This window comes from Capricornis sumatraensis, chromosome 15 (assembly GCF_032405125.1).
Source record: "Capricornis sumatraensis isolate serow.1 chromosome 15, serow.2, whole genome shotgun sequence".
NCBI classification, from domain to species: Eukaryota; Metazoa; Chordata; class Mammalia; order Artiodactyla; family Bovidae; genus Capricornis; species Capricornis sumatraensis.
The window spans coordinates 21,708,913-21,722,406 of NC_091083.1; the positions used below are offsets into that span (position 1 = coordinate 21,708,913).

General features: G+C 39.2%; 1 protein-coding gene across 10 annotated transcripts in view; it reads left to right on the top strand.

Annotated features, from left to right (window-relative positions):
- PARD3 (par-3 family cell polarity regulator) overlaps nucleotides 1-13,494 on the top strand; it is a 568,914-nt gene that overhangs the window by 204,347 nt on the left and 351,073 nt on the right. For all 10 annotated transcript variants that reach the window (XM_068987362.1, XM_068987365.1, XM_068987363.1 and 7 more), the window contains exon 3: nucleotides 11,463-11,640. In XM_068987362.1, coding sequence (XP_068843463.1) covers nucleotides 11,463-11,640 — 178 coding nt within the window. The remainder of the gene's footprint in view (nucleotides 1-11,462; nucleotides 11,641-13,494) is intronic.

Here is a 13,494-nt window from a genome sequence, read left to right on the forward strand (position 1 = left end):
ACCCATCTACCAAGTACCAAAGCCTTTTAACTAAGTCTCAATTCTGAATTCTCATAATTATTTAATTGTCTTTTTACTCCATTGCTCTCCCATGAGTCTAACCTCTCCTGACTTCCTCATTATTTGGCTAACATGTTGTGTGTGTTTACCCTCCCCGTCCTTTCTCCAAACTCCTCCAAACCTTTGCAGAATAAGTGCAGATCACACAGCTGTGCATTCAGGGTTGCCTTGTGGCAGCCCTTCATCTTCCTCCCTTGACAGCCTCAATCTCCTGATGCTCTCTCTCTCAAATCATCAGGGTAGCTGACATTTATTGAGTACTTGTAACCTGCAGGAACTTCCAAGCACTTGGTCAGAATTAAATACACACGAGACAGTCCTGTGCAGTGCAGAGACAAGAGAGAGGAGGAGCTATCCGGGCCCTCCAGCTGGGGGTCATCTCTATGAACCTCACCCATCCCGGGAAACACATCCGAGACAGGCAATCTCGCCCTATCGAAATGAGTAGAGGACACTGCGCATGAATGGGTGACCTTGGCTTGACCCCTATTCCAGGTCCACTGTGGGGAAGTTTTCTGTGAGACGTAATGGAAGCAGAGAGTTTGGCTATCTTTAGAATTCATTCTCCTAAAAGTTAAGCTTTCCAAACTCTTTGTGCTTGTCTAAATCCATTAGGTGGCACTGGATTTCAAAAGATTTTTGTGCAGTTTTAGTATTAAAGCGATTTGTGGATTGGGGGATATGTTTAACTTCTAAGGTATTTCTTTTCATCTGTCAAATACAGGGGAGAAAGGATTGACACACAATTAGTATTTATTCTGTGTTCATTTTTTTAAAAGAAAAAAAACAGTAGTAAGCAAGTTATATTAATGAAGAGTTGTTATAAAGAATTTTATTATTTAGTTACTTTTTGAATAAACCTGCCAGCTGATTAAAATGAACCTAATTTAATCAGCATTGTGTTGCATACTGAAGATAATTTGGGATAATGTCAAGGACACGTTCTCTCTTCTTTGTGGAAGGTGGTGAGATAATGCGTGTAGCAAAAAGGAGTCAGAACATGTTTGAAGTTTTTCATCTCTGCCTCTGGCTGGATATTAAAAAATCACACTTTGTCTTTTTGCATGCAAATTAATCTGAAAGGCATTTTGTAATGTAACATTAGAGTTATATTTTACAAAACAAATTTGTTGAACTCTGATCTTTTGCTAATATTGGCTTGTGGTTGTCAGAATGAAGACTGACTCTGTTACAAATCAGCATAAACCTAACTTTGATTCAGAGTTTGGAGGGAGCAGAAGTGATGGGTTTGATGCATTTTCGGTGGGCAAGAAATCACCCAGAAGCAGCGACTCCCAGCTCTTCCACTGTCAACTTTTCTGAGTCACCTTTTTTCTCCTGTGCCCCCTGCTGCTCCTCAAAGTCAGTGCTGTAGAATCTTCTGAATTTCTGTCTGTTAAAGCAGTTAAACTCTCTTTTTTTCCGACGATGCCTTTTAGTTGGAAGCTAAGCTATCAGTGGGAGTCTGGTTCAAATTGTGAAGTCAGCAGTTAAGGGATTACTAACCCTGAGTAAGTCCCCTATACAGTGGCAAGTTGCTTTGGAAACAGGCTGGTTCCTTTAGTTGGAAGTGTGTGATCTTGTCTGTAAATGCCGGGGATGATGGTTTTCACCTTTATTGCACCAACTCTAGGACTAGCGTACTAAGAGTCTTTCTGCTTGACTCCTTCTCGGTACTGATGCCTTGATGGAGCAAGAGCCAAGTTTTCATTTCTCGTGCTTTTAATTTTAAACATAATCTGCAAAATTTAGAACTAAGGAAGTGATCCTTTAAATTTCTATTTTAGGATAGGAAATTTTCCTTTGCTGATTGCCAAAAAAAAAATGAAAGTACTATGGCTCCCTGGATTTGACTGGCAAGGAATTTTAGTGATGAGTCATATATTCAACAGTGGGATCAGCGATGGGTGATTAGGGAGAGGATGTGAATGCATTGTTCTGTTAGGTGGTTATTTTGATGAACCGGGTGGGTTTCTTCTGGGAGCCTGGAATCACCTGATCTGCAGTCCATCGAGCACAGAGTCAGGGCGTAGGTTGGTGGGAGGCTGTGCTTGTGACTTGAAGCTTAAAAGCACCCTTGCTTCCCTCTGATGTAGATGTTTCTCTCATGCTAGGTGTAGGGGTGGGTAGGGCATATGGAGACAAGGCTTTCAGGCCAGTGGAAGAGGCACTGGCTGAATTTAACCTGGCTAAGGAGGTAAAAAGACCAAAGGGCCTTCCTGATGGAGGCCTCAACTTGGCTTCTGCAGGCTCTCCAAGTGGAGGCAGAAGTTCTGAAGTGCAGGATGGTAGGATGAGCTCTTACCTCTCACGACCCAGTGGTCCTGCCTGGGTAATTGTGATGCTGTGTTTCTGGGCTGAGCAATCACATTGCAGCTGTCATCCCTTAGGTCTGTGTGTTGGGGTTTGGGGAGAGTTGAGTCTGGCGCCCCAGAAATTACACATCTTTGTGGGACAAAGAAGGGAGGGTCACTCAGGCATACTTACTCCTCAAAGCTCAGGTGGCGTGGTTGGGGCTGTGGGTTTTGGTAGTGAACCTTTAAATCACAGTTCAGAGTAAGGTATTGACGGAAAGCGCCTCTCTGTGTGTCTTTTCTATGTATGCATATGATTTTGGCTTACCATTGTGTCTGTCTGTTTCCTGGGTGATGTTGGGCTTTTGGTTAATAACACATATATATTTAAATTTAGATCCCTAATCCCCAGACCACGGCATTCATGAAGGAGTCACTATTGGTGGAATGTCTAATTTGTGACTTGTTGATGCAGCTATTCCTGAGTCAATATGTAACACTTATTGATTGTCAAGCTAAATTGTGTACAGAATAAAACAACTTGTGGTTGAATCCTGTTTCCTTACCTTGCTGATTTTTGGAGAGATGTATGTGAGAAGGTTGGAAGAGTGGCAAGGTGGCAGGGGGTTACCCATGGATGAGGACCTGCTGCCTCTCAAATCTTAAGCTCTGGAGCTGGAGGTGAAGATAGATTGAGGTCAAGGCTCCTCGTACTGGGCAGGGAAAGGACTCCCACTCTTTGCTGTTCCTAGCTTAGCCAGGAGGAAAAATAGCTAAGCCTTCAGTGTGCTTATGGCATTTAGATTTCTTTTCTAAGCTTTGGGATCTTTTGTTTTGGTCATTTGTTTTTTGTTGGTGGTGTCTTTTTTTTTTTTTTTTGCATCAGACAAGATACACTTAATTCTTGAAATGCTGATGAAGCAGAGAATTAATCTTGCATACATAACATTTAAAGTTTTTCTTTGGCAAACTTGAGATTCTCTGTCTGCCATGAGTTAGCTGTTATCAGCATTACTACTATTATAAAACACCATTGGTGCAAATATATTCTTTTACTAATGTTTTGCTTACTCGACCAGTAAAAACAGTAGCTTTATTTAAATGAGTTTTTCATGAACCATGAGAGCAAGTAAGGCTCAGAGAATGGCTAAGGATTTAGTGTTGCCCCTGTCTTTAAAATGAATTCAGTCATTAGAAAGCCTATGAATTGATTTAATGGGTGTTTTTTTTTTTTTTGTCATGTCCACATAGTAATTTGCTATTACATCATTACATTTGATTCTGAGGTTCATATGATTCTTTCCCAATTTTACCATCATCTCTTCAAGGGAAACCTGCATGTGTTGTAAAGTCACAACAAATGCCACCTTCTCCAGTTTGGAGTCAACCTATATATGTTTGATTAGCCAGTTTCAGGATTACTTTGTTCTGTCTTACTGTGCAGTTTTGCTTTTTATTTACACTTCAGCAATAGTGAAATTGAGTTGTAACCTCATGGATGGGTACAAATAGAACAGTAGCTCTTGGGGAGGGGCTTGGGAGGGGGAGAAGTTTGCATTGTCTGACAAGTGGGTCAGCCAGCTCCTGGCTACAGCCTTTGCATATGCTCCTTGTGGTTTGCGGTTGACATACTCAAGGCGATTAGTTGAGCATAACTCAGATTGGGAATCTAATTAGTCTGAAGGCTCAGTGGGTGACAGAGTGTGTCACCCTGAGGGACAGCAGAGTCAAATCCCAGTTCTAAACTGGAAGCTGGGGAGTGTCATAGGTGAATATATATTTCACTGTGACTTCCAATGAAGCATAATATATTTATTAGGCATCTGTGACCAAGAAATGGTACCTTCTTAAGGGATGCTGTTAGCTCTTGTGGGACAGTGACTTCGATCATAGACAGGTGGGAGCTTCTGATCGTGTTGGTCTCCTTGGTTGCTCAGGGAGCAAGGGAATATCTTACTCCCCTAGGAGGTGTATTGTTTGAAATGGCACTGTTAAATATTTTTCTCGTTAGGTTCCATTTTTGTGAGTAGATAACATAATCTGCTAGTGTCTCTTAGCTTTCTTTTTGTTTTTGGCCGTGCTACATGGCTTACAGGGTTTTAGTTGTTGGATCAGGGATTGAACCTGGGCCCATGCAGTGAGAGCACTGGGTCCTAACCACTGGGTCACCTGGGACTTCCCTAGTCTTTCTTTTCTTTTATTTGTGTGCCACAGGCTATCAAGTGTGCTTTATGGGAAACAACTGTACGTGGAATTTTTTTTTTTAAAGGAATGGATAAAGCAAAATCCAGGAACCTAAATACTTGACCTACTTTACCTTGTTTTTAAAAGTGCCGCCTTGAGTCAAAAGACAAAAAAAAAAAAAAAAAAAAAAAAGTAAAGGTCTTGATACAATGTGATCTTAACTATAGAAACTCAGATTGACCCAGGAGAAGGAAAAGTCATTTTTGCCATAGTGGTAGTTTAGTATGTTACAGAACAGCCTCACTTCTGTCGTGAAATACATGTATGTCCAACTGCTTGATTTTTCTTGTTATTTTTTGGGAATGCTGCACTGTGCTACAGCTTTGTAATGCATTTTCTCTGTGTGGCATTTATTCTTTATAGGCACATCTGCCTATGAAACCTCCCTGCCATTGTTCAGAGAGGTGTTATGTTATATGATGTCATCATTACTTTGGGGTTCTAAAGCATCATCACCATAGTCTCCTGTTAGGAAGAATATTGAAAAGTGTGGCAAGCAAAGTTCCCCACCAGAAGCACAGTCACTGTGTTTTGGTGATTGGTGATTTTATGTTGATACTGTAGACCAAGTGATTCAGTGAAGTCTGGCTTACTCATATTTCTTAGGTGAAGAAAGGGTCTTGAAGGCATCTTCAAGTTCCTTGTCATTTTTAGTATTTTTCCATATGCGTCGGACCTTCTCCAGGGCCAGAAATATGATGCCTTTCTAAAGAGTTATAGGTCTTTATTTCAAAGTCAAACAATTCAATACATTAATGTTGAACATGCTAAAGACATTCGTGAGACCCATAATAATCAACTTTTTCTGGATATATGCAGACTGTACATGAAGAAATCAACAGAGACAGGTGGGTTACTTAAAGGCTAGGGCAGTAAAACAGCTTTGGAGGGTGTATGGAGCCCAGGCCCAGAGTCTTGGTGACTTCACTTGGACAGCTACTTAAGTCCCCTGCCATTTCCTGTATGAAGATAGACTCCACAAGATCTTTTGATTCTTAAAAAAAAAAAAAAAAAAAAAATTCTTCTGGGACTTCCCTGGGGCTCCAGTGATTAAGACTCTGTGCTTCCAATGCAGGGGGCATGGGTTTGATCCCTGGGTGGGGGAACTAGGATCCCACATGCCATCCCCAACTCCCAAATAAATAAAAGGCTTTTCTGATTCAAACTGAGTGACAATATCTTTAGCACTGTTACCCTCAAGTATGTTCAGAAACTTTCACATAGTAGTATCAAAATAATGTGAACTTGGTAAGGTGGGATATTATCTGTGGTTTATCCTCAATGAACAGAATTCAATTCCAAGACTTGCAGGTGCTCATAGCCTGGAGATTCCCCGCAGGCCCTGCGATGCTCCAGGGCAGCGAGGTGGGAGGTTAGATTTGAACTTCCAATTTCAGATTCATTGTATACTTCCAGCTAAACTCTAGTCATATGAATCTTTCTGAGTCTCAGTTTTCTTTTCCCTGAAACAAAATATAAAAAGCTGCTCCGTGTTTCTGTGAGGGGTTGAGGCAGGTTGCAGGGCATCTGCAGAAGAACTTCATTCTGTGCTTATTACGATGCTGAATTTTTCCAGCAAGGCTTCTCCTTTTGTTTTCCTGTTGTTTTTCCCTCTTTTTATTGATGTCAAAGAACTTTGCCTCAGCCTCCAGTTACTCTTGGAACTGATCCTCAAAATCCCAGAAGTCTGTGTTCATCAACCACCACGATATCGCTTTAATTTTAGGTAACAGAGAGGGTGCACTTGTGTCCTGGAAGCTGATGTGCCTTCTCCCTTATGTGTCCAAAGTCCAGGAGGAGAGGCCAGGGCTTCGAGTAGTTTCCTACTGCTGCCACAGCCAATCCCCACAGACTAGTGGTTTGAAACACCACACATTTATTAGTATCTGTCATCATTTTTGAATAGCATTTATTTGGCTGCGCTGAGTCTCCGTTGCGGCATGTGGAATCTTCACTGTGGCACTCAGACTCTCTAGCTGTGGCATGTTTGCTCAGTGGTTGTGGCACACAGGCTCTCCAGCTGCATTGCACATTTTTACACTTATAATTCTGTAGGGTAGGGGTCTGACATAGGTAAAATCCATTCTTTCCTGGAGAGGAGAATTCATCCCCTAGCCTTCTGGAGACCCCCACCTTCCTTAAAACCAGCAGCGTGCTCTGTGTCTAACTATTGTCCCATTTCTTCTCTGACCACAGCTGGGAAAGAGTCTCCATTTATCCGGACTTGTGTGATTAGATGGGGCCCATTGGACAGTCTCCCTGTTTTAAGGTCCTTTATTTGAATCACATCTTCAGGTCCCTTTCACTGAGGAAGAGTGGTACCCACAGGTTCTGAGGACTTGGGTGGGCAGTCATGAGCATTATTCTGCCAACATCACCGCCATCGTCTTTTGAGATGAGGAGATGTAAGGCTTAGGGATGGCAGAGAGGCCAGTGGATTGGGCCAACACCTATCCAAGAAGTAAGGTTAGAGCTGGTTTTAAGTGTAGTTCTCTTTGATTGTGGGTTCTATGTCCTTAGCCACTTTGCTCCATGCAGTTTTTATTCATAGAAGAGGCCACCCTCAATCCTCAAGTGATTTGCGTATGCATTTGCATGCGATGTTTATGAAATGGGTTTCCTGCTGTAAGGGTCTGGTGTCTCAGGCCCCTGAAATGATGTGTTCCAAGGGAGGTGGAAATGTGTGGCCAGGTTCGGAGTTTTATTTATCGGTGGGTCGTCTTAGGTCGCAAAGGGTCGGACATGACTGAACAACTGCACTTTCACTTTAATCGTGGCTGTTATCCTAAATTCCCTCTTTTCTTGTGGACACTTTTTGGGTGAATGGACCACAAGAGTGATGGAATAATAACTGTCGAAGTTAAAAATGAACTTTCAAAAACAGTCTACTTCATGGGCAGCAGTGAAGATTCCATCTGTTAAAATATGGGTTTGAGTCACGTTTCACAAATTGAAGAGCAAGACGTTTCCTTTATTTTTTGAAGGGCACGATAGAGTTTTTTAATATGTGATGTTTCTGTGAAGGTCTTATTTTCTTTTGCTGTGCTGCTGGGTATTCTTGTAGAGTAGATTTTCTAAAATTATATATCCTTCCCAATTTAACACAAAATTACTTTATATCTGCACCTGGCACTTAAATTTCAATTTAAAAGAGAGCTGTAGAATTGTATGTTTTTGGCATATTGCAAATCACCAACTGTGATTCTGCCATTGAAATTCAAACAGCATTTGTTCATGACACAGTCCAGATTTCATAATACTTGTGTTTTCTAAAAATGCTGGAGATAATTATTGAAACTAATATGCGTGTGTAAGTTCTTCCATCATGTGTGGCATTTAAAGACTTGTTCTTTGTAATCTTCAATCTCCATTTTCGTTTGCAGAAAGGACTTTATTCTTAGGAGAACACACCATTGTGAAAAGTTAATAACAAAACTTGAATTTCATTTGCTGCCAATTAAGCGCCAAAATGTCAAAACTTAATATCTTCAAAATGCATATGAAGCCACACACCTTGTAAGAAGTCTGATGAAATTAAAATCAAGTACAGAAATTCAAAATCCTAATGAAGAGCTTGAAATGAATATTCTTAGCTTAGCAGGATTACCAAGGAACCTTGACTTTTAGTTTTATTTCCCACACGGAAATTTTTAAATTGGATGTTACGAGAGGGATGAGCAATCTAGTGCAGAATCATCAAAGTATGGCCCGTGGGTTAAGTTTGGTTCATTATCTGCTTTGTAAATAAAGTTTTATTTAAACACAGTAACTGTCATTTATTTATGTATTGTGGATGGCTATTTTCATGATAGAATGCAAAGTAGAATCGTGTGACAGAGACTATATGACTTGCACAGCTCCAAAAATATTTAGTCTCTGTACATTTAGAAAAATGTTCGCTCACCCTGATCTGTAGAATGTCTATTTTTAATCAGAGGAGATGCTTGTGAGATAAACAGGTTGATCATGTATACATATATATACTGTTTGTGAAAACTGGTGTATACATACAAATGCCTTTCTGTTTTTTACAATTGCTAAGGATTTCTTTTCCTACTAATGTTGCTAATTATAAGGTTGAGTGGCCCAACTCCTCATCCGACTTTTTTAATTTCTTCTTACCACTTAGCCTTCCTTCAGATTGTTTAATCAGCTAATTATATAAGATGCCACAGCAGGATTCTGAGCTTCCTGTTTGTCTACATATCTCTATGACCTTATGGTGGTTTTCTTTTTTGTCTTATGAATTGATGGTTGTAAATAGAATTAATTAAAACTATAATTATAAATACTTTTCATCATCTGTGAATTCTTCTCTTAGTCTGTTAGCTAAAAGGAGTTGCAAAGATTTGGGTTGGAAGCTGAAGGCTTGGTTCTTTTGGGGTGTGGTCCTGTCTCTTCTTTCCTTGGAAGGCTAAGCTGAGTTTTCTAGGCGTGAGATTGGAGGGTGAATGGCCAAGGTGTTCTGTGCCATAGAACTTTTGTCCTCTTTGAGATTTTAAAGAAGTGCTGCCACTGTTTAGTTGTAAGAAGAAATAGAGTGAGTTTAAATAGAGATAATTTATACAGTACTTGGTAATACTGTATTATGAAATTTTTCAATTTTCAGAAAAGTTACAAAAATAGTACAGAGTGTTTTCATGTACTCTTCACCTATCCCTGATGTTAACATCTGACATAACCATAGTATCTTTATCAAAGTTAGGAAACAAACAGTGCTGTACATACCACTGTTAGTACCTACCACGAACTAATCTATAGCTCTCATCTGAATTTTGCCTCTTTTCCACTAATGCCTGTTTTCTAGTCCAGGATCCAGGCAAAGATCTCATACTGCATGCAGTTTGAATTTCTCCCCAGTCTCCTCCAAGGTGCACAATTTGGTCAGCCCTTTACTTTCCTGGTCTTGATATTTTTAAAGAATAGGAGTTATTTTATGGAATGTTCCTTAGTTTGGATTTGTCTGATGTTTCCTCATGATTAGACCAAAGTTATGTGTTTTGGGCAGGAGTACCATGGAAGTAACGTCATATACTTCTTGGTGTATTTTTCAGAGAGTACATGCTGTCAGTATGTCTTATTACTTAGCGAAATGCTGTCTGCCAAGTTTCTGCCCTGCAAGATATTATTTTCTCTTTTTAATTAAAAAGCATCTTATGGGGAGATACTCTGAGATATGCCCACCTCTGATCATATTCTTGCAATTAATGTTAGCATCCACTGGTAGATCTTGCCTGCAACAGTTCTGACTGTGGAAATTGCCTAGTGATGATTTCTCTTAATTTTTTCCATGTTTACTAATTTGGATGCTCCAGAAAGGAAGAGCTGTCCATTCTCCATCATTTATTTCTTCGATTATTTGATTATATCATTATGGACTCAAGGACGTTTAGTTTTCTCTTGGGTTATAATCTAATGCTATCATTATCTGTTTACAAGTGTCCCAGATGGCTTTGGTGATTCAGAGCTCCTTCAGGTTGGCCCCTGATTCCCTTAGATGTTCTCTTTAGCATCATACGGTGTTTCAGGCTCATCATGTATTTTTCTTACCCTGCCCCTGGAGTTAATGGTTTTTCTTCGGACTTCTAGTTCATTTACTGGAAAATCTTATTAGAAACCAAGATCTGGTCGTTCATAGCCATTGAGTCAGTAACTTGTAACTTGACATTGAAGCAATGTCATTGCGTCAAGGATCTCTCAGTGGACAGAACTAGGACATACCTGTGTGGTCTGCACACCACACATGGACTCACATCCACCTGTGCCTGCCTCCCTACCTGCTTATGAAAACCTTGAGTTCACATCAATGCCTCCGATTCGAATCGAATACTACAGTTAATTTCCTTTGTCACTTCTGTTTCTGAACTTTGTAAGAACTTTGGCTCTAATTATCCAAAATATTTTTTCCATTCATTCTTGAGGTGTGTGTGTAGGAGGAGGAGGAGGAGGAGGAGGAATGGTAATAGTAGTCATAATAGTAAGAGTAGCATGAATTTCTAAACCATGTGCTGTGGGAAACAAGCTTACTAACTGAATACAATATTTCTGTTCCTGTCCTTTTTCCTTTAGATGTACTTAAACAGTGAAAATAATTTTCCAGAGTTGCTTAGTTCTTTTCTTCCCCACCCTTTTCTGTGTGGTTGTGTTTTTCATTTGTAACAGGTTTATTTGTTTGTGTTCCATTTTAGATTATCTGGCCTCCAGACCCCCACCTTGCCTCTTGGTTGATTTCAATTATTTATTTGTTTTAAATATTTTAATTATTATGATGGCTCTAAGAGTCAGAGTTACAGAAAAATATGTTCAGGAGAGGGTCACCAGCCCATTATCTTCATTACCTGCTCCCATTCTCTTTCTTTCAACCTTGTTCCCTCTAACTCCATGTAGGCTACCAGCCTCGTTAGTTTCTTCTATCCTTCCTGTGTTTCTTATGCACCGTGAGCAGATGCTTTATGACAGTTCATATCCCCTTCTTCCCACATGAAGGGCCCCTTATTACCCTATGCTGTGTATACTACATGTCGTATATATGTATATGTATTTATATATAGGTATATGCGCTTTCTTATCCACTTGATGTACTATCTACAAAAAGATTTAAATCCACTCGATCCCCTTTAGCATTCTGTGATACAAAACCATTGTATTATTTTCCACCTGTAGAATTTTGGATATGAAACGTACAACTTAGAAATGTAAAAGTATCAAAATCCAGCATGAGCCTGTTTCTCTGAAGTTCCTCTTCCTAAAATGTAATATTCCTGGGTGCGTAAATCTCACTATTTACACCAAAGACGGTGTAAGTTTGGGGTTGTCCTTCTACACGCCTTTGTGTATAACTGCAGATTCACCTGTCATTTCTAGCTGGTAGCTGTGTTTGATGAGCAAGACCCACACCACGGAGGCGATGGCACCAGTGCCAGCTCCACGGGCACCCAGAGCCCAGAGATACTCGGCAGTGAGCTCGGCACCAGCGTCTCAGCCTTCCAGCCTTACCAAGCAACAAGTGAGATCGAGGTCACCCCTTCAGTCCTTCGTGCGAGTAAGTGCGTATTTCATCTTCATTTACAGGGATGCCAACCTTTGTTATTCAGGCATGCTCCTGTGAATGGAATTCATTATCTGTTTAAAATTGATTAAGTTTAAAATCTGCAAATGTCTTTTGCAAGAGAGATAAGTAAGATTCTTTACATTTTTGGATTGAGCTTTGATTACTTTGGACTGGTAAACTTTTAATAGCTCACTAAAGATCAATAAGGATAATATAAAGTTATATTACTTGAATTTTTCTTCCTATGTATTTTGTCTGAATGCTAGAACAAATGGAAGTAATCAAAAGCCTTCCATTGAAACAAAGCAGGGCATGTTTGATTGACAGTCAACTTGGTTATAAGTGTTTCTTGATCTTTATCTGGAGGGGGTCAGCGTTATCTTCAGGGATCTGGAAGAGCTGCTATGAGATACCATCTCAAAGAAAGAAAATATCGTACTTAGTGAGTTTATAGTAGAAATCCTAGGATGCAGAGTGCCCAAGTTCCAAGAAACTAGCTTGAAGAATTCTATACCACTCCTGCCATTCCTTCACTTCATTTACTCACAAATGTGAAGAATGTCTGCTAAATATAATATTTAGTGTTTGTAATTGAATAATCTTATCATTGAGCAGTTGGTAAGAGAAAGAAGGCCTATTTCAAGAAATTTATGTTAGAAATCACTTATCTTTTAGGCACATCTAATTTAGAAACATTTAAGTTTTCAAGTAGAAAATTTAATCTTGTGTGATATTACTGGTAGTTTTCAGTGGGTCTTCACATAGAGATATGGAATGATATATAAAAGTGATACATAGAATATAGTTAGATAATTTTGAAAATATGCAGTTTTTTCTTGCAAAATGTATCTTTGTCCCCACTTTCTGTATTGGTAGCAGTCTACAACATCTTGGTAATTTGCTTCTAGATGTTTATAAACTATTTCTGTTTCCACTGTCCCTTGACGATATATAGGTATATACATATATTAATATATTACTATATAATATCTCCATATTTCTATCTATAACATCAATTTAATAGTTAACACATCTGATGATCCAAAATGTGATATGATGTGTACCATATATGGTATATGAAGTAATATGTAGGGTGTGCACAGGTCATTTTCTTTTATTATATACTGACTCATAAATCCATGCTTCAGTGATTATCTGCTTGGAGCAAATGTGTTTAAAAAATGGATTGCCTGGTTTCAGTTTAAAGAAAATTTTAATGAAATAACATTGTAAATATTCATCGGTGCCTGATGTTTGGAAAGCAGTGTCTTTATGTGAGTAATTACACCAATATATATAATGAAGTACAGAGTTTTTTTGTTGTATTATTGTTGTAGTTTTTTTATTCATGTGTTTTATATAGCAAGATGCACCTTAAATTTAGATATATGCTGGAAGAAAGTCCAGTCCTATCTTTAAGTTAGGAAGAATTTGAATGGCTTGTTGCCCGTCCGTTTGTATCTTTTGACTTCGCTGATTCAACAAAATTTCGATACCACCACCACCCACATTTGGCTGGCTCTGTGTGTTAAAATTTAAACGCTGTTTTCACCCCCAAACATCTCTTTTACCTTGTTTTTATTGAGAAAAGGAAGCTATATTTGAAGTGTATATGTTGTCTTGTAGCCACCAGTGGAAAAATACACAGATATTAAGAACAAGAAACTCTGACTTTTATTTACTAAGGTTATTTAGATTTTATGTCCTTGGAAGGCATTGGGTAAAATGCATGTTAAACATGTACTAAATACAAGGTTTGATGACGTTACTCAATACATATGAGTCATTTTCTATAGTATTAATACTATTCATTCAGAAATAAAAGGGTCAGTCAGTGCTGGCCAG